The 23,493-nt window shown below is 37.0% G+C and overlaps 1 protein-coding gene and 1 non-coding gene across 6 annotated transcripts in view; one reads left to right on the forward strand and one right to left on the reverse strand.

The window, feature by feature from the left end:
* LOC138701093 (sodium/glucose cotransporter 4-like) overlaps positions 1–23,493 on the forward strand; it is a 147,065-nt gene that overhangs the window by 47,353 nt on the left and 76,219 nt on the right. For all 5 annotated transcript variants that reach the window (XR_011332438.1, XR_011332439.1, XR_011332441.1 and 2 more), the window contains exons 2-4: positions 50–142; positions 11,534–11,605; positions 16,367–16,471. Coding sequence is in view for 2 of the 5 variants with exons in the window: in XM_069827668.1 (XP_069683769.1) it covers positions 50–142; positions 11,534–11,605; positions 16,367–16,471 (270 nt within the window). In the remaining 3 variants the exon portion in view is untranslated. The remainder of the gene's footprint in view (positions 1–49; positions 143–11,533; positions 11,606–16,366; positions 16,472–23,493) is intronic.
* Positions 9,756–9,828, reverse strand: TRNAY-GUA (transfer RNA tyrosine (anticodon GUA)). The gene has a single exon. It is a non-coding gene; the product is annotated as a tRNA-Tyr (tRNA).

Raw genomic sequence — 23,493 nt, forward strand, 5'->3', positions numbered from 1 at the left:
TATTATTATTATTATTATTATTATTATTTTGTTGTCCTTTTCATTACAGATGGAGGTTGCCGCGAATCAAAACGCTCTGCACCCTTTCGACTACGCGGCAGTCGCCCTTTACTACGTCTTAGTACTTACTGTCAGCGTCTATGTAAGTGAAGTATTTTAATTTTTAATTTATAGTGCCTTTAAAAGCACGTATGGGCGAATACAGATATGAATACAGTGTTAGTTGGAAGGCCGGAGGAAAGAAGACCTTTGGGGAGGCCGAGATGTAGATTTATTTTAGTTGGTTATTTAACGGCGCTGTATCAACTACTAGGTTATTTAGCGTCGATGAGATTGGTGATAGCGAGATGATATTTGGCGAAATGAGGCCGAGGATTCGCCAGAGATTACCTTGTATTTACATTACGGTTGGGGAAAACCTCGGAAAAAACCCAACCAGGTAATCAGCCCAAGCGGGGATCGAACCCGCGCCCGAACGCAGGCAGGCAGGCAGGCAGGCAAGCGCCTTAACCGACTAAGCCACGCCGGTGGCTCCGAGACGTAGATGAGAGAATAATATTAAAATGGATCTGAGGGAGGAGGGATATGATTGTAGAGACTGGATTAATCTTGCTCAGAATAGGAACCGATGGCGGGCTTATGTGAGGGCGGCAATGAACCGTCGGGTTCCTTAAAAGCCATAAGTAAGTAAGTGTCTTTAAAAATATAATATGCATCCTGTTATTTTTTTTAATAATTACAATCAAACTTTAGAAGAAATTATGAATGATGAAAATGTATTTTTAATGTACTGTATTAAGTTCCCTTAATCATATTATGGAAAAAAGTAATTTTAGTAAAATTAGGTTAGTCTTGAATAATATTTAGGGGTCGCTACCAAGACCTGAAAAATCGTAATGCTAAACAGGTGCGCTCATATTTGAAGCAATTCAAATTTTAACATTTATGTGATTTCGTAGGGGGGGGGGGGGGTCATCATTTTTATGCAGTTGCCTACATTGCCCAGTTTATCAGTACCTTCCTAACCAGTGCCGGCATTATACCTTTCAGTCTATTACTATCATTTGTCGCGTTAAAAATAATTTTCCAGGCAGAGGATTATGTGGACTTCCACGCGACTACTAATGTCATAAATTAGTCCACAAGTAGTGCAGTGTTATTTCTGTGATTTATATACATGAACACTTTTATCTCAAGAACATTATAGCAAGTAATGACCGATGTGAGCTAGAAAGTTTACGTAGAACTAGGATATTTAATAGTATTTTCTTGGGGACCACTCTGAAGACACGCATCTACTAACGTCATAAATCAGTCTGCAAGTACAGTAGTTTAGTGTTATTTTTTGTGATATATAGATAAATAGACTATATATAACTTACACATCACAACTCTTACTCAAGAACATTATTCCAAGTAATTACCTATATGTGTTAGAAAGTTCACGTATAACCATGAATTTTATATTTTAATTCGTATTTCTGCGTGGGATAATTTTTACAACTATGCGAGTACTAATGTCATAAATTAGATCGCGACTAGTTAAGTGTTAAATTTGTTTTAAGTGAATTGTGAATTGCCGGATTAGTGATTCAAGACGGCACTCATTCCGTCGGATCCCGGCCACTTAGTCACTCGTAATGAGTGCATCTCTGTACATAGTGCGTTGGACATTGTGCCACTGTCACACATCTGTGGCACAGTGCATGAGGGTTGGCCACCAAAGGGAAACTGAGATGTGGAACTTAAACTGAGAGGATTCAATCCGGCATCGGAACTGAAATTCGGTGTGGCTTAGTGGATAAAGCGTCAGCACGTAGAACTGAAAACCCGGGTTCGAGTCCCAGTGCCGGAGAGAATTTTTCTCCACTCCACCCATCCTTCATCATATGATAAAGCAGAATTATTGCACGGAAATATAATTATATACTTCGGTATATCATATTAATATTAATGTGATAACTTGAGCTACTTATAGGGCTAATCATAATTTTTCTGGCTGTGTGTACCTAAAAATATTGTGTTCATTGTATGCTTTGTACTTCACTATTTTTATCATTATTATTATTATTATTATTATTATTATTATTATTATTATTATTATTATATTATCATCAATATTATTTTGTCTCATATTTGTATACTTTGTATACCTTACTTATTTTGCCTTACTGTTCACATTTTATTATGCATTTCCTTTCTTTCTGTATGTTCTATATTACGTCTGATTTCTACTGACTTGTTGTTTACATTATATTATGATTATCTACTTCAGTTTTGTGTGTGTGCTGTACTTTGTAAATCTGTACTGTTTTTTGTATCGCAGTTTTACTCCCGGTTGAGTGTTAGAGAAGGCCGTATGGCCTTAACTGTGCCAGGTTAAATAAGTTATTATTAATAATAATAATAATAATAATAATAATAATAATAATATTATTATTATTATAAATTAAGCATTTTACACGTCTTTTACATGTCGTGTAAAAATTAAATTTTTACCAGTAACTTCCCAACCCTGCTAGATACAACGTAGTAAATAACAGCCAAAAAATACCGAATTCGAACCCGCGAAATCTGCGTTCAGTGACAAGAATGGTTAATCGTCACATTACTAATAACGACTAAATTTATAAAAGCAAATTCCCACTTAATTCCGGTGAATAGGAAAACATTGATTGATTTGATGTAATGTGCATTCCATACAAAGACCGTTTTCTTAGTGGGTTATTTTACGATGTTTTATCAACTGCTGTGGTTATCTAGTGTCTGACTGATAATGAGGGTGATAATGCCGGCGAAATGAGTCCAGGGTCCAGCGCCGAAAGTTACTCAGCATTTGCTCTCAATGAGTTGAGGAAAAACCCCGGAGAAAACCTCAACAGGTAATTTGTCCCAACCAGGATTTGAACCCGGGCCCGTTCGGTCACGGTCAGGCATGTTAACCGTTACTCCACAGCGGTGAACCTTAAGTCATTTGGTTTCAGGCCTCTTCTTGCTAGTGCCACATGAAGCGTTATCATAGTTAAACACGTTATTTCTTTTGCGGCTGATATTTACTTTTACAACAAACAAGTCTAGAAAGCCCACGAACAACGGCTTTTATTCAGGTCTTACTGCACCAGTATAAAATCTGGCAAACTCTATCAGTGATGTTTTGTTTCATGGTGTTTGTTGGTCCAACACAGTTATCTCTAAATCCTTAATTTACAAAAAGATCCCTGCAATATTTATTTTGCGAAGAGATACTGTGCACAGATGTGCTTACAAATCCCTATGTACATAAACTTTTCATACCTTATCGTGGCTGGAGTAATATCTTAATTTTATTGTTTGATGCAAACCCGTGTCGCACTGAACCATAAGGAGCAACTTAAAATTGAGAGGGAGAGAAAGAAATTTAGTTGAATTATGTAGTTTATGTTATATGGAGCGTTCACTAGGAAACAAGTTTCGCTCACGAAAATATCGTCGATCTAAAATTGTTATAGATCGAACGTGACTACCGAGGAATACGGTAATACAATTTAAGCCATACAAATAACAAATAATCAAATTTCAGTTTCATATAGACATTGGGCTAACAGTATTTATACGACTACTATTAATTTTAAAATTTTATGTTTTATTTAACGACGCTCGCAACTGCAGAGGTTATATCAGCGTCGCCGGATGTGCCGGAATTTTGTCCCTCAGGAGTTATTTTACATGCCAGTAAATCTATTGACATGAGCCTGTCGCATTTAAGCACACTTAAATGTCTTCGACCTGGCCCAGGATCGAACCCGCAATCTTGGGCATAGAAGGCCAGCGCTATACCAACTCGCCAACCAGGTCGACACTACTATAGTCCCGTCGCTCTAATTTCCGGCAGCCAATCGCATTGCAGGTCGGCTACATTTAAACGTGTGCGTCTTGTGATTCGCTGATGAAGACGATATTCATTTTTTAAGGCTCGATAAATACTTAATATAATCGCCCGCCATTTTGGCTCTTTCATTGGCGTTCGCAGAAAGCACACGAAGACGTTATTTGCCGCTCAATTATTTGCTGAATTACAGTGTGTTTGATTTATTATCATAGGAGCTACGACATGATAATGTTTAACGGTGTGGCAAATAGATTCCTCGTATGGTAGCTCGGCAACGAAAGAACAAAAATGGCGAACGATACTACCTACCTAGACTTTATAGAGCCTTCACTTTCCAAGACGTAAGCAAAGAGGAGGAGTCACGCCGGGAATAACAGCGTCGCGACTATATTAATGATATAAACATGTTGTTATAAGTGTGTCAAGTAAACAAAGAAAACTGAACGAACGCCTCTTTAAAGCAACGATTTAACATGTGGCAACTTCAAGTTGGAGCACCTGCGCATTACGATCGTGCTGTGAGACTTCATTTGGATGAAAGGTTCCCAGGCAGATGGATTGGACGCAACGGTCCTATTGCATGGCCGGCGTGATCACCCGATCTCACTGCCTGAGCGTTTTGGTTGTGGGGCCACATGAAAGGACTAGTTTACGCCCAACGATACGCTACGAGACAGCATCTGTTGAATGCTATCAAGGCTGCAAGAAATACAATCCGAGACACACCTAATATCTTCCAACTAACAAGACATTCATGGCAAGGAGGGCGAAATTGTGTTGTGAAGTTAATGGTGAACATTTCGAACATTTTCTGTGAACCTGCAATGTCAATAAACATTTCTCTAAGAATGTACCTGTTGTCTGTATTTATAAACTGTTCCCATAACGAAGCTGTCACAATCAAAATTGTAGGCTATATGATAAAATATGTTTGTTTTGGTACAATACTTTATAATACATAATTACGATTCATCCTGTAAATCTTCTTAACATATACCAATATATAGCAGTGATTCTCAACCGGAGCCCGCGCGCAGCTAATAGGGGGCCAAGAACAGAATAGTGATAATTATGATGGTAATAATAATAATAATAATAATAATAATAATAATAATAATAATAATAATAATAATTTTATTTCTTTATTAATATTTATGTGCTGAACAACAGCCAGAGGCCAATTATAGTTAAGCACAATACACGAACAGAAGATACAAAGGTGCAAAAATAAATAAAATAATATCTCAAATCAAGAAAAACATACATAAATAAAATTGAGAACAAGGACAGTAAATACTAATAAACGAAGCTATTCTTTAAAAGGATCTAAATTGTTCCCATGAAAATTGGCATATTTTATGCATCTACAGACTGGAGAAAGAGATTTTGAATTTCTGTTGTAAAAATTTGTTTGAAATCTTAAACCCTTTGTAGGAATACGAAGGCTGATGTTGTTTATGATAGACTCACAATCAATATCACCCTTGATAACTTTGCAAAAAAATTGATAATCAAGCTTTTGACGTCTAGAATAAAGGATACAACAGTTAAAATATTTACAGGTACTCTCATAATAATAATAATAATAATAATAATAATAATAATAATAATAATAATAATAATAATATAGCCCCATGAAAACTTAAACATCCAACTATTGTATTTTGCGTTAAATAAATATGTACTGTAATTAAAGCATTTTCTTTTTGAAATGATACCAAGTTTCACATTGCTATGTTCTACAATAGGGCAGGCTATGGGGCCGCACTAAAGTGATGTGAAAAAGTTTGAGAAACATTGATCTATAGTCCGACAGATTACAATCAATGCCACTTGAATTGTTCACTTCTTGCAGTACTTCAAAGAGTTACCTCCTCCCCCGTTTTAAGTCTCTCGCCTTTAAATCCTAATACTTTTGTATTGTACACGGATATCTTCAGACTGTATTCCATGATTTGCAGTGTGATGAGAAAAGACTACGTGTTGGGAGATGTATAGTGGCCACGTTCAATTAGTAGGCTAGCGGTGTCAAAGAGGACGGAAGCTTTGTAGTTTCAATAATTTTAATTATGTCGCGCTGTCCATTGTCGTCAAGTCTTTTGAAGGCCGCTCCAATACTCCACGCGGAGTGTATGGACGGAAGCTTTGTAGTTTCAATTATTTTAATTATGTCGCGCTGTCCATTGTCGTCAAGTCTTTTGAAGGCCGCTCCAATACTCCACGCGGAATGTATAAACCAGAGTTGCAAATTTTAGCAGTGTGTCTTGTTCTGGTTCACAGTGAGAATTAATTATATTACAGTTCAGTGTATAATAAAAATGTGGAGGCCGTGGGAAGCGAGTGAAGTGTCGTAACCGATACCCATGAAAGTCAATAACGACGATGGTAATAATAATAATAATAATAATAATAATAATAATAATAATTATTATTATTATTATTATTATTATTATTATTATTATTATTATTATTATATATCAGAGTTAAATAACAATTCAAATTCAAAAGCTAGACCAAAATTATGTAAGCAGTGTTAAACGTTTGTGTGCAATGCTCACACGTGTGTTCTGAAAAACGATTTAGGGCAAGGAAAAATTTCGAAGACATCTAAAATTCTTAAATTAAATAGAAATACTGTCAGTAAGATTGTAAAAAAGGGACCTAAGACACCTAAAAAGCGTGGACACAAAGTCACAAAATTTAATAAAGTAGATGGTTTTACGTGTGATTACATTCGCCGTGAAATATATAGTTCTTACAATAAGGGCCAATCCTTAACAGTAACAGAATTATTACAAAAAGTCAAACTTTCCGGTTTTCCTTATGGAGAAACAACCTTAAGAGAATTGGTTAAAAAACTTGGGTTTCGTTTTCGTATCCTGAAAAGGAAACAAGCTATTATGGAATCCGCAAGAATTGTGGCATGGCGTTATAATTATTTGCAACGCCTAAATAAACTGCGGTCTGAAGGATCCCAAATTGTATTTCTTGATGAAACATGGTGCGATACGCACGATGTTGTTCGGAAAGGATGGGATGATGGCACATGCAATTGTATTTTGAAATCTCCATCTTCAAGAGGGAAGCGTATCATGGTGCTTCATGCTGGGGGGAAGAGAGGGATGGGTTCCCAATAGTCTTTATTTATCTGCAAGAAACATACAAGATTCTAAAGCGGATAGTCACGATGAAATGACAGGTGAAGTTTTCGAAAATTGGTTCAAAACTAGATTACTCCAAAATTTACCAAGAGACAAAAAATGTGTTATTGTTATGGATAATGCGAGTTATCACTCCAGGCAAGCTATCAAATTTCCCACCCTTAGATCATCTGTAAAAGACATCATAAATTTTATGCAATATCACAAAATTCCAGTGCCTCATCCCATTCCTATTAAAGCAGCCATGATGCAAACAATTAGGAAAGCCAATATTAATAAAACATACATAGTGGAAGAATTAGCTACCTCTTATGGACATGAAGTTCTTCGTCTCTCCCCTTATCATTGTGTTCTTAACCCGATAGAGCTAGTATGGGCTCTCCTTAAGTCCCATGTGAGGAAAAACAATACAACCCCAACCCTCAGTGCTAGTGTGTGTGAGCATTTAAGAGAAGGAGTTGAAAACATAAATTCTAACCTCTGGTCGTCCTGTGTTGTCCACACAATCAAGGTCGGAGAACGGTACTGGATACAAGACACAACAGGAGATGGGGAACGTTTCATTGTGGATTTAAGAGAAAGTGACACGGATGATGAATAGATATTAAAAAGTAAGCACGCCTATTTTATTTAATTATTTACATTTAAAATAAAATTACATAATTTTTACTTATATTACTTTATTTCATTATTCATTTATTCTATTTAATTATTTCTTTAAATAATTAATTTAAAATAAATAATCTAAATAATATAAATAATCTTCAAATTAACTCATGCTTTGAGCAATTAAGCCTAGCCCATATCCATGTTATATTAATATATCGCAGCAACAAACAAGACGTGACAACGTCGCATTTTCATTTTATTATCGGTTCATGCAATAAAGACCTACAAATCTTAAAAGGAATGCCGCTGCCTAATAATTAAACGAGGATACTTTATCTACCTGGGTAGAGAAATTCAGCAACTCCAAACTAAAGTAACCAATAACCAAAAGTTTATTTAAAAAATAGGCTTAAGGACTTTACTAATAGACGGTAGTATATTATGCACACTATTTAAAGGGTGTAATTGATGTTTTGTTATTTGAAGTGTTGTGCCAATGAAGAGTGTTGTGTTAGTGAAGTGTGTTAGTGTCAGTGAAGTTTTATAGTTTATGGTGGTAGAGCAAAGTATTTGAACAGTGAAATGTGTCGTTCCAGTGCAGTGAGTGAGTTGACAGCGAAATGAATGTAGTGCTGAAAGGTACTTGTGCACGTATGAACATATACTCGTGGGTTTTAGTTCGAACTTAGGATTGATACAAATTAGATTTACTTTAAATGTTATTTTAAGTTATCGTGCTTCATTTAATTTAGGATGCTCTTTGTTAATTTTATTATTTAATTATCATTAGTATTATTGTTAATTTATTATTAATTGTGTTTATTATTAACGTCATTATTGAGTGTAATTAGTTACCACTGCCACCGGGTATTTACCCATTTGCAGTCTGAATGAATACATACATAAAAGGAAATACCCTCGTAGCAGTTGAAAATATCATAAGGTCTCAATCAAGAAATTTCTCTATTTGCAAATATTCAGTGTTGATAGAATGTTTTTTTATTTCTTTTCTTGGGTTATTTTACGACGCTGTATCAACATCTAGTTTATTTAGCGTCTGAATGATATGGAGGTCATAATGCTGGTGAAATGAGTCCGGGGTCCAGCACCGAAAGTTACCCAGCATTTGCTCGTAATGGGTTGAGGGAAAACCCCGGAAAAAACCTCAATCAGGTAACTTGCCCCGACCGGGATTCGAACCCGAGCCACCTGGTTTCGCGGCCAGACGCGCTGACCGTTACTCCTCAGGCGTGGACGATAGAATGTTCTACAGGTATGAACAATGAACAGACAACCCTCATATGGGATGGATTATTCGCATTACAATTATTTGGGAGATAAAAAGACTGCAGAAAACTAAAACCCTTGTGCTGCACTTAGGCAGGTGAACAACTACGTATGTAAACAGCAAAACGGTTTTACCGATTGTACACAAACGCCGCAAAAGTGAACATGCCAGTTTTTTTCCGTTAGCGGAAACGATCGCACGAGGCATAGTAAACACGTAGGTAAACAAAAAGGACAGGTGACTATTGTCGAGCCAAGGCCAGGACGGCAGACGGGCAAGGACGAGGCTACGTGGAATGGGAAGTGGCCGACATCAGCTTTTGTGCGTGGGAAGAGACTGAGATAGAATTCGGTAACCATAGCAACCAGCTGCCGGCTTGATATGTTGTTGGGTCGATAATAAATGGCGCTCTTGTGAGTGTGCGAGGTCGGGATGTTCACAGTTCCGTTCGTTCAATCGATAAAGGTGTGCACACTTCAAATTTAAGCTAATTAGTTCAGAGGATCAGACATCTAGTCACAGGATAATCTAAAATTCTATTGCAGTGCTTCAATGTCATCAATCCTACAGTTAGTATTCACAGGTGTTAAAAATATAAATATGTAAAGTGGCACTAAATTAAAAAAAAATGGTTGCTTAAATTGATGGTAAATGCTAATTACTTACATACTTACAAATGACTTTTAAAGAATCCGGATGTTCATTGCCGCCCTCACATAAGCCCGCACGTGCTCGTTACACGACATTACCTTCAAGGAAATGGTGCCCGCTTCTTTATATTTGGTGAGTATTGTGTAAAAACAAACAATGAAATAATGAGAAAAACTCGCTCCGGCGCCGGGGATCGAACCCGGGTCCTTGGTTCTACATACCAAGCGCTCTGACCACTGAGCTACGCCGAATTCAATCCACAGCACCGGATAGAATTCTCCTCCTTCGATGTTGTCCCTTTGTGGCCTGACTCCAAGTTAGGCATATACATGTTGACGTATGTATCCAGTGTCGGATGCCAGGAGAGGTCTTAATCTAAACTTAACCTAATTTCAAGACCATGAATGAACACAGGAGCAATTCCCTTTAAGGAAAAGTTTCTGTGTTCTAACCGGGACCTCATGAACTGTAATCAGAAGCTCTGACACTAGACCTCGATACTGGCCTCTCTATGATTATCAGAAAAAGATGTATAGTTGTCATGGCAACCTGTCAGGAAAATGGCGATGCAGTTCATTGGGCGTACAGCTGAATATCTCTCTAACAAAGCAATGATGAAATGTGGAGTTGATCCTGGAAGAATTTATTATGGGTTGTAAGTTACGGTGTTGGTCATTATTTATCTACAGGGCAAAGCTTAGCTGTCGAGATGTCAGTTAATCTACAGGTATTGAAATTTATTATGTACTGCCCGTTATTACAGATTCGGTAACTACAGAATAGTTGAATAAAAATATATACGGAATAGTTCAATGAAACTTTATATACGGAATAGCTCAATAAAACTTAAATAAAGCATATCGTTTCTGTTAATAATAGTGTTAAAGATTCCCGTTATTATTTGCAAATAATGTCACTCATACTTGTTATAGCGTATGAATTTAATTTAGATATGAGGTACAGACTTCCCGCAAAAGAAGAATCCAAAATATTTTATGAATCATGATGCCAATTATTTACTTATAAAAGTAGAGAAGTTTTCATACCTACAATTTAAATACGAAACTATCGATATTTAAGAATTTCTGTATAACATTGTGTTGTAAAAATGCGACGTAGGGCTACATCCTTTGCAAAACAGACCTAAGTTTCTGTAGCAAAAAAAAAAATAATAAAAAAGTAAAAATAGTAATTTAAAAGCCTCAAGAACAAATACATGCTATCCTATAACTATGAAGTTGAAAACTATATTGATATATCACTGAATGTTTTAGAGAATACATACATACATACATACATACATACATACATACATACATACATACATACATACATACATACATACATACATACATACATACATACATACATACATACATACATACATACAATTGAATTTAACGGAGGGGCCACTATGGCCCAGCACTGTGACCTGTTAAGATCTATTGCGCTGACCTCTGGTGACGCATTCCCAAACCCACACCGGCCGACCACACTAAGCTTCTCTGTGTGCCCAGGTTTCGAGCAGGTAACCCCACTCGTCCCTAGGCCAGCACCCTCCATGCGTCGCGGTCGCCAGCCGGCGTTCGGGAATGCTACGGAATGATGACGAAATGGAAAAATGGTGACGGAATGACGTAAATATCTAATTTGGGGAAAAACGGGAGAACCCCGGGAAAAATCCTAACTGCGACCTTGTCCACCACAAGTGTCACTATGGATTTTTTACCTGACCGGGAAACAAACACGGGCCGCCTGCGTGACAGTCTGAAGGTCTGACCATTCAGCCACTGCAGAGGGTTACATACATACATACATAAATACTTTGTCAAGCAAAGCCCTTTCGGTCTCTGTGTTACACGAAGTCCATGCTTGCCAATATGCTCATCATAATGATGGTGGTGATATGTAGATTCATCACTCACGTGACTCTCACATGTGTTTTGTTTGTTTCAGTCGGCATGCCGCCCAAACCGGAACACACTCAGTGGCTATTTCCTGGCAGGACGATATATGCACTGGCTTCCGGTAAGTTTCATTCACTATTAGAAATAAAGTGCGTTCTTTGGTATTTTGTCCTTAAACTAGAAATGTATTGGGAAACAGTTGTTAGTTTACCACTGTTGGTCAAAAAACACGAAGCAAATTTATTTTGGGAATAGATAATATGCATTAAATAGACCTACGCCTTGGAGTATGTTTTAAAACAATACAACAGATATAAACATAGTATAGCAACTCAAAAGACAGACGAGTGAAGGAGGGGTGCCAACTAGTAGGCTACAGGTCTTCCTTACTTATTACGGATTTCCCCCACTATTACGGAAAAGCAAAATTATCGCGACAGAATATTATCTTCCGAAACTGGGGGTGAATAGGACACTTAGGTAACCTATATGGGATCCATTGTCTCCTCTATAAATTAATTTTGATGTGGGTGAGAAATGGCGAATAATTATCTGGAACATAGTTACTTTACATAGCTTATAAATAATGTGCTAATCGAAGTATTTAGGAGAGATTTTTAAGGTTATACAGGACAGGCAGTTGGTTCTAAAAAATAAAATACCCGCGATACAAACAAGCGAAGTTGCCGCGAGTGGCAGCCTCGCTTTGTGGATTCGTGGCTTAAGTTTTAGAAATGTCAAGTAACAACGGGATATGCAGTTTCTTGGCATGTCATTATTTTTTGAGAATGGCACATTTCAAATGATCCCCCCCCCCCGGTATCTAATAGTTTGTTGCAATCTTTCTTATTGTTAGCTGAAAAAATTCTATTGAGGTAAGTATGAGGCACTGTGAGAACGAGTAGTTATTTATGATGGTTTATAACAAAGTTCATATCAGCCAAGTGGGGGTAGTGCGTGTAGAAGTGTACTAATGTACAACCCGCCGATATTCCTTCTCTGGACTATAAGCAGGGCCAGGTTCTTCGTAAAAAATTAATAAAATATCGTACTTAGGGTTAAAAATGTGACAATTTCGTGATTATTTTTTCACCATATGTCATACGCTCATACTCAATTTTCATTAGCAATAATCTTACACAGGGCATTGTACTTCCAATATTCATGACAAAATAAAGTGATAATGATAATAATAATAATAATAATAATAATAATAATAATAATAATAATAATAATAATTTGTAGCCTTAATAAATTAACGTTGTTACTTAACTCAGTTTCATTAAAAATCTAGTTTTCAATGGTCCTGTAGGCTATTAAAGAGAATCAAATAAAATTATACAGGGACATCATTTTATTTTTACTAATATTTTTAATATTAACCTGGCTGTACCTTTAGAGAACCGGAAACACCGTTTCCTACCCCCTTCCACGACTGTAGTTCGATGATACTGACGTAAAACACAAACAAATCACTTTACTAGGTATAGGAGGGAAGAAAAGTAGTTCATCCATTTACGTAAACTAGGAAATATCGCGATTTTGAGTTCGATAATTTTCATTAGGTTTTTGTTTAATCAAAATGCAGTACTGTATTAATAAGTGTTTTTACTCATGAACTGAGTTATCCATGCGAACGTATTCATTATGCAGTGTATATTATACTGTCTACAGCACATTAGCGTACAATATAGAGAATGAAGTTAAATTGAAAAATAATCATAATATGGATATTTAAACACATTTTTGAAAGTGGTGGCCGTTCATTTCGATACAGGCTTCAGTTCTTTTGTGCATATTATCGCACTATAGACTATTGCATCTAATTCCAATTGCCAGTTTCGTCCTTCGTACTAGTAATTCATGTTGAAATAATTCTGTACCTACTTTATAAAAGAGTACATTACGTACTGTAAATTCAATCTTCACTTCTGCCCGACTCGCACAGATAAAATTACTCAGACATGCTATCTACTGTCCGTCCAAGTGGTTATGCCGCAGGATCGTAGAAAGGGGGGAAATCACGTGACAGTTAATTACTTAACGAGACCCTTCTATTTAAGTTATTTTAAACAGCTGTATAATATTACGTAAACGTCCAATTCCTAACAGAAATTAATGTTTTCAGAAAAGAGCTAAGACAGCCCAGCTTTTACAGAGGGGCGAGCAGAAGCAGATGGGGGAAATCGGGATGCGACGTAGGTACAGTACGTGTGCGAAAATATGATTCAATATTGAAAGCTCTTTCGTCACTGGAAAACGCGAACATATTTCTGGAACGTACTATACTCTCTAACTCAGTGCTGTTTACTATATACAGATTTGATTCTGTGTGGAGGACAGTTCGAACTTCATTAGTAGAAGGGGTGGGAGTGAAGTACATTCAAAAACTCATGTACAATAAAAATGTTAGTAAAAATAAAATGATGTCCCTGTAGAATTCCCTAGTAATTTGTCTCCCTGTTCTTTTGAAGCTGATAACTTCACAACTAACATACTGTAGGCCTATTTACTTAAAATAGTTTTAAAATAATATCGCAGAAACAGCCAATTTTTACTGTCATAAATCAGTCAATTTTATGATAAGATCTGCATACTTCTTGGGTCATCTCTCAGTCACATTTCATGTTTATTACGCAAATAACAAAAGAAAAACAATAGCTATGGCTATAAGTATGCAATATAACAATTAATAATACACAATAATTACATTTATAATAATACATAAAATTTTGTCTTTCATATTACAAAATAAAAAGAAGAATTCTAAAACATTTTAAAGTCAAAGCGCTGATATCTTATACATAAATTTTCTGTATACAGAATCAAAGTATAATAAAATACAATTTTAAAAGTATGCAATAACATGTACGAGTACAAGCATCATTTTCGAAAAACGTAAAATCTAATTGCAGCAGTTACAGTATAATAAATGTGGAAAGAAATGTTTAATATTATTGTTTAACATTTGAGTGTAGCACGCGATTTTTATTCACTAGTTGCCACTGAATAGAAAGTAAGTAGTCTATGATTATTTGGGCCTCACGCAATATAGTGCCAAGTGACTATGATGTTCAAATTGCCGACTTCCTGTTTCCGTTTCCATTTTGTTTGAGTATTTGAGTTTGGCAGCCAATTCTGGAATAACTGAACTGAATACCACGCAAGTTCTGGAGTTACATCATCAAGTGCTTCTCTGTGCGTGCCGGTTAGAAACGTTTTGAAGTGATTCAATGGCAGGCGGACGTCCTCTTTCAATGATGCCACGCGAGCAGATGGAAATGCACAAACGGGCCGCCCTGTTGTAGCACTCAGCAAATTCATACAGTACGAGTGGCTGAAATTAAATAACTTGCGCTGAACCAATGCCTTCTCGATGGCAGTGGCTGAACAGACCGGAATAGAAACAAAGAGAGCTTGTTGGGCGAGATGAATGCTCATACAAATTCATTTTCCGTGCCTACAACACTGGTAGATATTTTTTAATATTTTCAGCGGAAAGAGTAGCCTACCTATCACATGCTCACACGAATCAGAATTCTTTGCTGAGACGATGATAAATTTCGAAATGTTTTCAAATACATTTTATAAATGGAGACAGTAGAAATGAAATTTGAATTAAGTAAAGGACTGGAGTGCGCAGTAATATCGTGGCTAAGGTATGGAACTGTAAGCCGGAAGGTCTCGGGTTCGATTTCCGATGGAAAGAATTTGTCATTTGAATGAGGAAACGTTTGAAAAACACAGATATTCATATGAAAAGATATAATTGTGTATGTACTGTATATACTATACACGTATATATACACATATCACTCGACGCAAGGCGGGCTTATTTTCTTTAAGCTCTTACGGAATCTACTCTTTTTGTCTTTGAACGCGTCACAACTCACAATTTGCATAATGTTACAATAATATTTATCTACAAATTTTTGTTAAATAATATATTCAGACTTTAATAGTGTTAATACTTACTTACAAATGGCTTTTACGGAACCCGTAGGTTCATTGCCACCCTCACATAAGCCCGCCATCGGTCCCTATCCTGTGCAAGATTATTTCAGTCTATATCATAATATCCCACCTCCTTCAAATCCATTTTAATACCTCATAATCTGTATAAAGTAAATAATCCATGTAATAAAGCTTAGGGGCCATATACATAGACATTCTTAGCGCGGGCTTCCGGTGGATGATCAGCGAACTAACGTTTTTCGTATTCATAAACCAGTATTAGCGATATGATATGATATGAATCCTGTACAAGTAATCGCTCGATAGCCGGGGCTAGTTTAGCACGCTCGTAGCGCAGGCTAGCGAAATGTCTATGAATAGCACCCTTAAAGTCTTAGGGCCATATTCATAGACATTCTTAGCGCGGGCTTCCGGTGGATGATCAGCGAACTAACGTTTTTCGTATTCATAAACCAATGTTAGCGATATGATATTATATGAAGCCTGTACAAGTAACTAGTCGATAGCCGGGGCTAGTTTAGCACGCTCGTAGCGCGGGCTAGCGAAATGTCTATGAATAGTACCCTAGATTTTTAAGCAAATCTGGCCTAATTTAATCTGATATCGTGTCTATAATGAGTTATTTTTTGTGAATCGCCATGATAATTTCACGAAGTCCCATAATCTGCTCTGTATCTAAAACTGTGATATTAGTTCCACGCCTTTAAGCTGTAACAAGTCCACCATGTCTGCTGCAACTCGATTTAAATTCTCTCTTAGGTTCCTGAGTAAGTCCATACAGAAGTTACTTTATAGTCTTTTCCGCCTGCAGAAGTTACTACTATGTCAAATAAAATCAGATGAGGTGTCAAATAAAAGGGAGAGAATTATATAAAAAAAAAGTGACGTGTGATTTTTCTATTTCCAGGTCGGTGCTTCTCTATTCGCCAGCAACATTGGTAGCGAGCACTTCATAGGCCTGGCGGGGTCGGGGGCTGCCGCCGGCATCGCTGTAGGGGCCTTTGAACTGAACGTGAGTAGCACCCCTTTCTGTGATATTTTCATTTGCTTCAGTGGATGATGATGATGATGATGATGATGATGATGATGATGATGATGATGATGATGATGGAGAATTGTTGGGATATCATAAAGGAATCTGAGCACGCCGAGAAGCCCCTTGTGTTACCTGGACTACCGACTAGATCAGCACAAGTTATAAATTCAGGGTGGATCGACCGGTATTTTAATTCGCCCACCCTGGCTTGTAAGCCCAGTACGCAGATGTCACTATTCCTTAGGATTCTTGGGTTTTCAAACTGAAAATAAGGGAGATTTTGGAAATTATTGCCAAAATTGTCCCACCACGGCATTATCGATATGTTTTCCCTTAGTCGGCCTCGGTAGCGTAGTCGGTATAGCGCTGGCCTTCTGTTTTCGAGGTTGCGGGTTCGATCCCGATCCAGGTCGATGGCATTTAAGTGTGTTTAAATGCGACAGGCTCATGTCAGTAGATTTACTGGCATGTAAAACAACTCCTGCGGGACAAAATTCCGGCACATCGGCGACACTGATATAACTTCTGCAGTTGCGAGCGTCGTTAAATAAACCATAATTTGAATTTTTTGTTTTGCCTTAGGTACATTATAATTTAAAATAAACCTCATAGCATTATTAAAAACCTACCACTTGCTTTATATTCATTCAGAAACTTTTACAAAACAAGCTGAAAATTAATGAGAATTTGTGATTGTAGATTATACTTTAAAATATTTCATTAGAACAACCTTCATAGCATCATAACACTATTTAGAACCCCTTCAGACGAGGCCACTTTTAGAAGTGCTGCTGCTTATGAATAATGGATTTAGGCCTAAATGAGGGCCTTCACACTCAGCCACAGCCACAGAATAGTCTGAGTAATTGGCTTCGTCGCTGGTGGCGGCCACTAAAATTGGCGCTTCCCGTTGCGATACCAGGAATTAAATGGTAGGTTTCACACGAGGACACTAAAAAGTGGCGCGTGAGTTGTGCGTCTGCAGCGCTGCTAACGGGCGACTATTATGTCACCAATCCATTACATCACCACGACAGTATACAGCCTATTGTGCCACCGTGTTTTTTTTTTTTTTTTTCGAATTTCATTGATAATTCCTGCTAGAACCTCTTGAAATGATTTCTTAAACATGCGGAAAAAAAAAGGAAATATAGTCCTAATGTAAATCATCAAATAAAATGTGAAATAATCCTCGATTCTGTCTTTCTAAAATCAATGGATGGACCCAGACTCTTCTTCTGTTTTTACGTCTATTCTATCTCCGTCAAGGGCTCCCGCAGGATCCAATCTCAGTCGTAGCAAGATGGTTAGGAAATTAGAGGAAACAGATGGACGAAGAAAGAGAAAATTGAACATGAAATCTAAATTACCCTGCGTACGCATTCATAATTTAAAGGATTCGCTTTTGTTGAGAGTTTGAGAAAACGTATTGAGAAAAATAAAAAAAACGGGTAAAGAATAAAAATCTCAGTGGTAGCAACACTCGCTACCCCCTGTGGGCGCCCTATTTATTCGCCAGGATCGGCGCATGCATTAGAGTTTTCAGTCAGCAGCAGAAGTATGAATGCATTTCTCCAGATTTTCATATTTTCGAAGGTTTGCGAAGACAGTTCCAGAAAGTCTCACAAACGAACACAGAATTAAAAGGACAACAACATATTCTGAATTATTGGAGCATTTTGAAGCTGGTCCTTTTTGTAGCGGATTGCTGCAGGTGTATTATTTTGAGTTTGAAATAAAAAGGCAGTTAATGGGGTGACATACAAAAAAATATTTTTTTGGGGGGGGGGGAGTGACAGGTTAATTCTTGTGTATGTGATGCTAAGAGGTGAGAATATCAATTCAAATGCGTACATAAATACACTGAAAACATTTAAGAAACGCTTCCACAGTGTTCGGCTGACAAGAATCCACGACAGTGGTCGTCCTCACACAAGTCTGAAAATTGGGAAGCCATCGATGCATGGTGCTGTCTCATGTATCCTACTGTTCAGATCTGGCTCTCTCCGACTTCCGTATTTTTGGAGCACTTAAAGATGTACGCGAGACAAGGTTTAAGGATAACGAGAGCGTGATTCATGTAGTGAGGACACATGGCTACGTGAACATGACCAGGGCTGGTACAGGTTACTTGTTTCATGTTGACGTAAGGCCGTACAAGTTGATGAACACAATCCTGAAAATAGGAAATGTAAAGAAAACAATTATCTATTTTGTGGTTAACTGTAATAGTTTTAATAAATATTTTCTAAGAAAAAATGTGGAGCAATACTTCCTCAGCAACCCTCTATTAGTGCAATTCGTGAAGACCACAGTGCAAGACACAAGTAAAAGAAAAATCTAGATTTTCTACATGTGCAATTATCGGCAATTTGTTACTCTTTCCAGCTCACCGATAAGAATTATTGCACTTTTCGCGTTGCCCCTGCAAATCCTGAACACAGTTCACCACACTCATCTGTTTGCAGATAACAGCAAGGTAGCGGCACCAATAAAACGTTGTGCTGCCAGTGATAAGAGTGATGAGAAACGATTCCTTTGGTCGTAAACGCGACAGTTATTTCCATGTGTTTCCCATCCCACAAAACGTGTTATCGCGGGAGTTGTAAGTTGTAGCAAAACGGTTTCCCACTCGTCGTCTCGTCTCCTTCTCCCACATTTTCACCACCCGCGTCAAATGTCACAAATTAACTTGAGCTGGTGGCCGTATTAAATCTTCAACTATTCATGTGAATTAGCTGTCATAACCCAGTTGGAAATTGTACTGGCTGCAGACCAGAAGGCCGCGAGGTTGATCTAGGCAAATAATTCTTTATTTCAAACGTCTACACTAGTCGCAAGGAAAGAACCGACTTCTGTGAATTCCTTTAACGTCTATTTTTAACGACCTTCTACCGGCCACCGCTTGACCTAGCCAAAAAGAAACTGAATTCGTCACCCGCCTTTCCGATGTCACATGACACTGTGTAATAACTTTCATATGCTTCACTTGAAACGTCAGAAGTCGATCCTTTCATTGCGGCAAGTATAGCACTGATTCTGGCTCCTTTGTTGTCCGTTATCATTGAAAATTTATAGGGGTGTGATTTTATAGTGATTATTTTACCCTGATTCGAGTGATTAAAATGATTTCATTTTGGTGAATATTTCGTAAAAAAAAAAAAAAAAAAACAAGCAATTTCGTGCAGATTTCGGACCCCTTGTGAAATCTAAAATATATATATATATATATATATATATATATATATATATATATATATATTATTAATTAAATTCATAATTCAATTTCATGAGATTGATGATTGATCACACGAAGGCAGTTGTTGCGGGAAAGAGAAATGTTCATTGTCTGCTTCCGCTGCTCCCTAGAAGTAGTCCCTGAAACTATGCGTACACCGTTACCAGATAGCACACATAAGCAATGATGTACGATCAAATATTTAGAAATCGCACTCCCAGTAAAACAGTAATGTAACTCGAAAATTGTGATTTGTAAAGATATGCTCTTTCCTAGTAAAATACTGTTGCAAAAATGTTAATAAACAGGTAGAAAACCCCTTCATAATTTACTAGTTTATTATTAGAATTTCATACCTCCAACTAGTAAAAGTGTTGGAAATAAATTTACGAAAGTAATATGTGATTTTCGACATGCATCAGTATTTTACTGGGCGTGCGAAGTATTCATGTAGGCTATATTTTATTTCAAAGACAATTTCCACTTTTTGTTTGGAAGAAAGAGTCATTTTTCGTGCTAGTTCTCCATAAACCCTGTTTTTTGTTGAAAATATCGTGATTATGAAGTAATTTCGTGAATTTGTATAAATTTCGCGAAAATTCGGGGATATATTTAACTATATTTGGGCTTTCTTTAAGGAATCTGCATTTACCACGCATAAAATTTGGTTCTGAACACATTTCGCGTACCTATACCAAAAAATCACACCCCTAATAGCTTATCATAAAACTGAAAGTTCCGACCTTGTCTCGTACACCTGGCTGAGGCAACAGGTTTACAGTAAACAAACCAACGCTGTGAGTCTGATTTACAATCATGTCTACAGACAAAAATAGCCACTGCCTAAAAAGGCCATTGAAAACATGCCAGCAACACGACGTAGCTTGAATTGTGTAGAAGTAAACTATAGTGCCTCATACTTGGCGTTCACAGGACACAGTCCAGCACACCCTTCAATCTGATCACAAGAAGATCGAGAAGTAAATAGTTATGTCGAATACAACTAGATTAAGAAAATTAAAGGTACTTAAGTGTTTTGTTGGGGGAATTACGATATGAGAGGGTCTATAAATTTTTAAATTACATATTTTGAATTACAAGTAAATGCTTTGGCATAATTAGGAACATTAAATCCAGACGTTTGAAATGGGCAGGACATGTAGCACGTATGGGCGAATCCAGAAATGCATATAGAGTGTTAGCTGGGAGACCGGAGGGAAAACGACCTTTGGGGAGGCCGAGACGTAGATGGGAGGATAATATTAAAATGGATTTGAGGGAGGTGAGATATGATGATAGAGACTGGATTAATCTTGCATAGGATAGGGACCGATGGCGGGGTTATGTGAGGGCGGCAATGAACCTTCGGGTTCCTTAAAAGCCATTTGTAAGTAAGTAAGTAAATGCTTTGGTGGAGGAATTAGTAAATTATAAAACATTATGTGAAGTTGAATTTGCTGAACTGAGTGTGACTCACAGTAACTCTCCCTCAGAAAGAGTTTTCAGTGTTGTGAGAAAGAGTGAAACAGAATTCAGGCCTACGTTAAGCACACCAACACTAGAATCACTTCTAATGCATAAGATGAAGGTGATATCATAAGGATGATATGTATGTTTCTAGAAGAAAGTTGCAGAAAAGGAGCTGTTAGATACAAAATATCCAACGAAGAATGTTTTATCGCAGAAGAGCTGACAGGTAACGTGTAATTATATATAACAAGGTTCAGACCTGACTTTTTTGAAAGGAGAAGATAAATAAGATGGGATTACGGATAACCAACTTCTGAAATTGGCACCTCTGAGTAAGTTGTTTCAATCTTTTTTTTTTTTTTCAAGTGTCGCTGTAAGAAGATAAACTAGAAACAATTATATAATTTGCAGCATGATAAAGAATTGAATTGTTGCGAAACGCGCAAAATGTATAATGACAAGAAAGTATGTGTAACTTCCGTCGGACTCGTTTCTTTTCTAGTCTGCTGCGTTCCACTGTCAATGTTTTGTCGCTCGAATCTATTACAGCAGTGCCATCATCGCCACCTCCAGCGCAAATCGAACATACCTCTGATGTTTCTCGAATCCTATATACAATAATACATTTTCACCGCCACTTTATTGCACGCGACCACACACTACATTTGTGTAGGATGTGACGCGTGACACACTACATTTATGTAGGAATTACATACTAAATTTAACTGGAATTATTTTGGTGGAATGCAAATAGGATGCATGTCAACTGCACCGACAATGAAAGGACAGTGCTACGCATGACTGCGAACGCAGCCAATCCGAGGTGAAATGCCTGGCTCGAAGCCAATTTGTCTGCACGAATTACGTTCATTAGTCGTGAATGGAACTGACCACCGTATCTATGGCTTGTTCCGGTTTGGAAAGTAATACGCTTTGGATAGAGAGAGAGAGAGAGAGAGAGAGAGAGAGAGACAGAATTGTGGAAACAATTAAACTGAAGTGTATAGTTTTCGACACATGCGTAATATAAATCTCATAAAATTCTGATCCCATTTTTCTTGCTTGTTCTCTATCTTTAATATAATTTACTGTAATGAAACTTTGAATTTTTCCCTTTGTTAATTTGCATATTGTAAATCTAAAGTTATATATTGTAAATATATACAAAAAATACACATAATTGAGGTAAAGTTTAAAGCACGGCTCTCAGCTTTCTGAGTGCCATGGACTCCCTTAAACCTCATACTTCATTTTGGCGGACTCCCTAAATTTTTCCCACAATTTAGGCTTATGAACATGGTCTACTAATTGAATATTTATATAATGTATTGAATTAAGCATTCTTAAGAAATCGGTAGCAATATGAAGACTAAATTTTAGTTGTAGCTTTCTAATGTAACCTGAAAATAAATAAATACAAAGATATTTTACGAACTATAATATCTTTGCTGGAAAAAGTGAAACAAGTGTTTTAGTCACTGACGAACTGTTAAGTTATTTCAGTAAATGATAAATAAAATTACGAAATGGCGTTCCTGTGCTTAACATTTAATAAAAAAAGAAATATAGAAAAACTGTTTTGTCTCGAGACTCTCATCTAAGTCACGTAATCTACTTCAATATATTTGCGCAAATATATCTTGTAGCTAACAGTGGTGCTATCTCTCAGTAATGTTCAGAACGAAGGCGGTAGAGAGAGAAAAGAAACAAAATTTTCCCTCCAACGACGCCACACACCAACGTCGTGTTCTTATGTTGGCAAGATTGTGTATTTACTTAAATTTGGTGCTAAACGTAACGGCACGGTTCAAAGATACCGTGGGAATTCTCCAGTTTAGCGATATAATTACTTCACTCTGTTACTTACTTACTTCTTACTTATGGCTTTTAAGGAACCGTGCCTTACTTTTCCCGATGGCGTTCTCCCCATAAATGACACAAATGATTCTAGCGACCTCCGATGCATTCAGTTCATGGTTAAAATTTAAAAAAAGGACATATCGGATTTTTTTATACTAGACATTCCTTTTTCTTAGCCCATAATTAACACAAACTTAGTTAAAAATTGGCAAATTCAAGACGTGTTCAGTAATATGCCTACAATACTAATGTAGGCTATATCCAAGCCAAGAACCGTACTAGACCAAAACAATATGATGTTACTGACTGATCTGCGATTGATTGAAAGCCAGAGCCAATATACGCCATAAAATATAGTCCCGTAAACATTTCATTACAAATAACGTTTTTACACATATTACGTTAATTCAAATCAGTGCAATGTAATTAA

Source organism: Periplaneta americana, chromosome 6, assembly GCF_040183065.1.
Source record: "Periplaneta americana isolate PAMFEO1 chromosome 6, P.americana_PAMFEO1_priV1, whole genome shotgun sequence".
NCBI lineage: Eukaryota > Metazoa > Arthropoda > Insecta > Blattodea > Blattidae > Periplaneta > Periplaneta americana.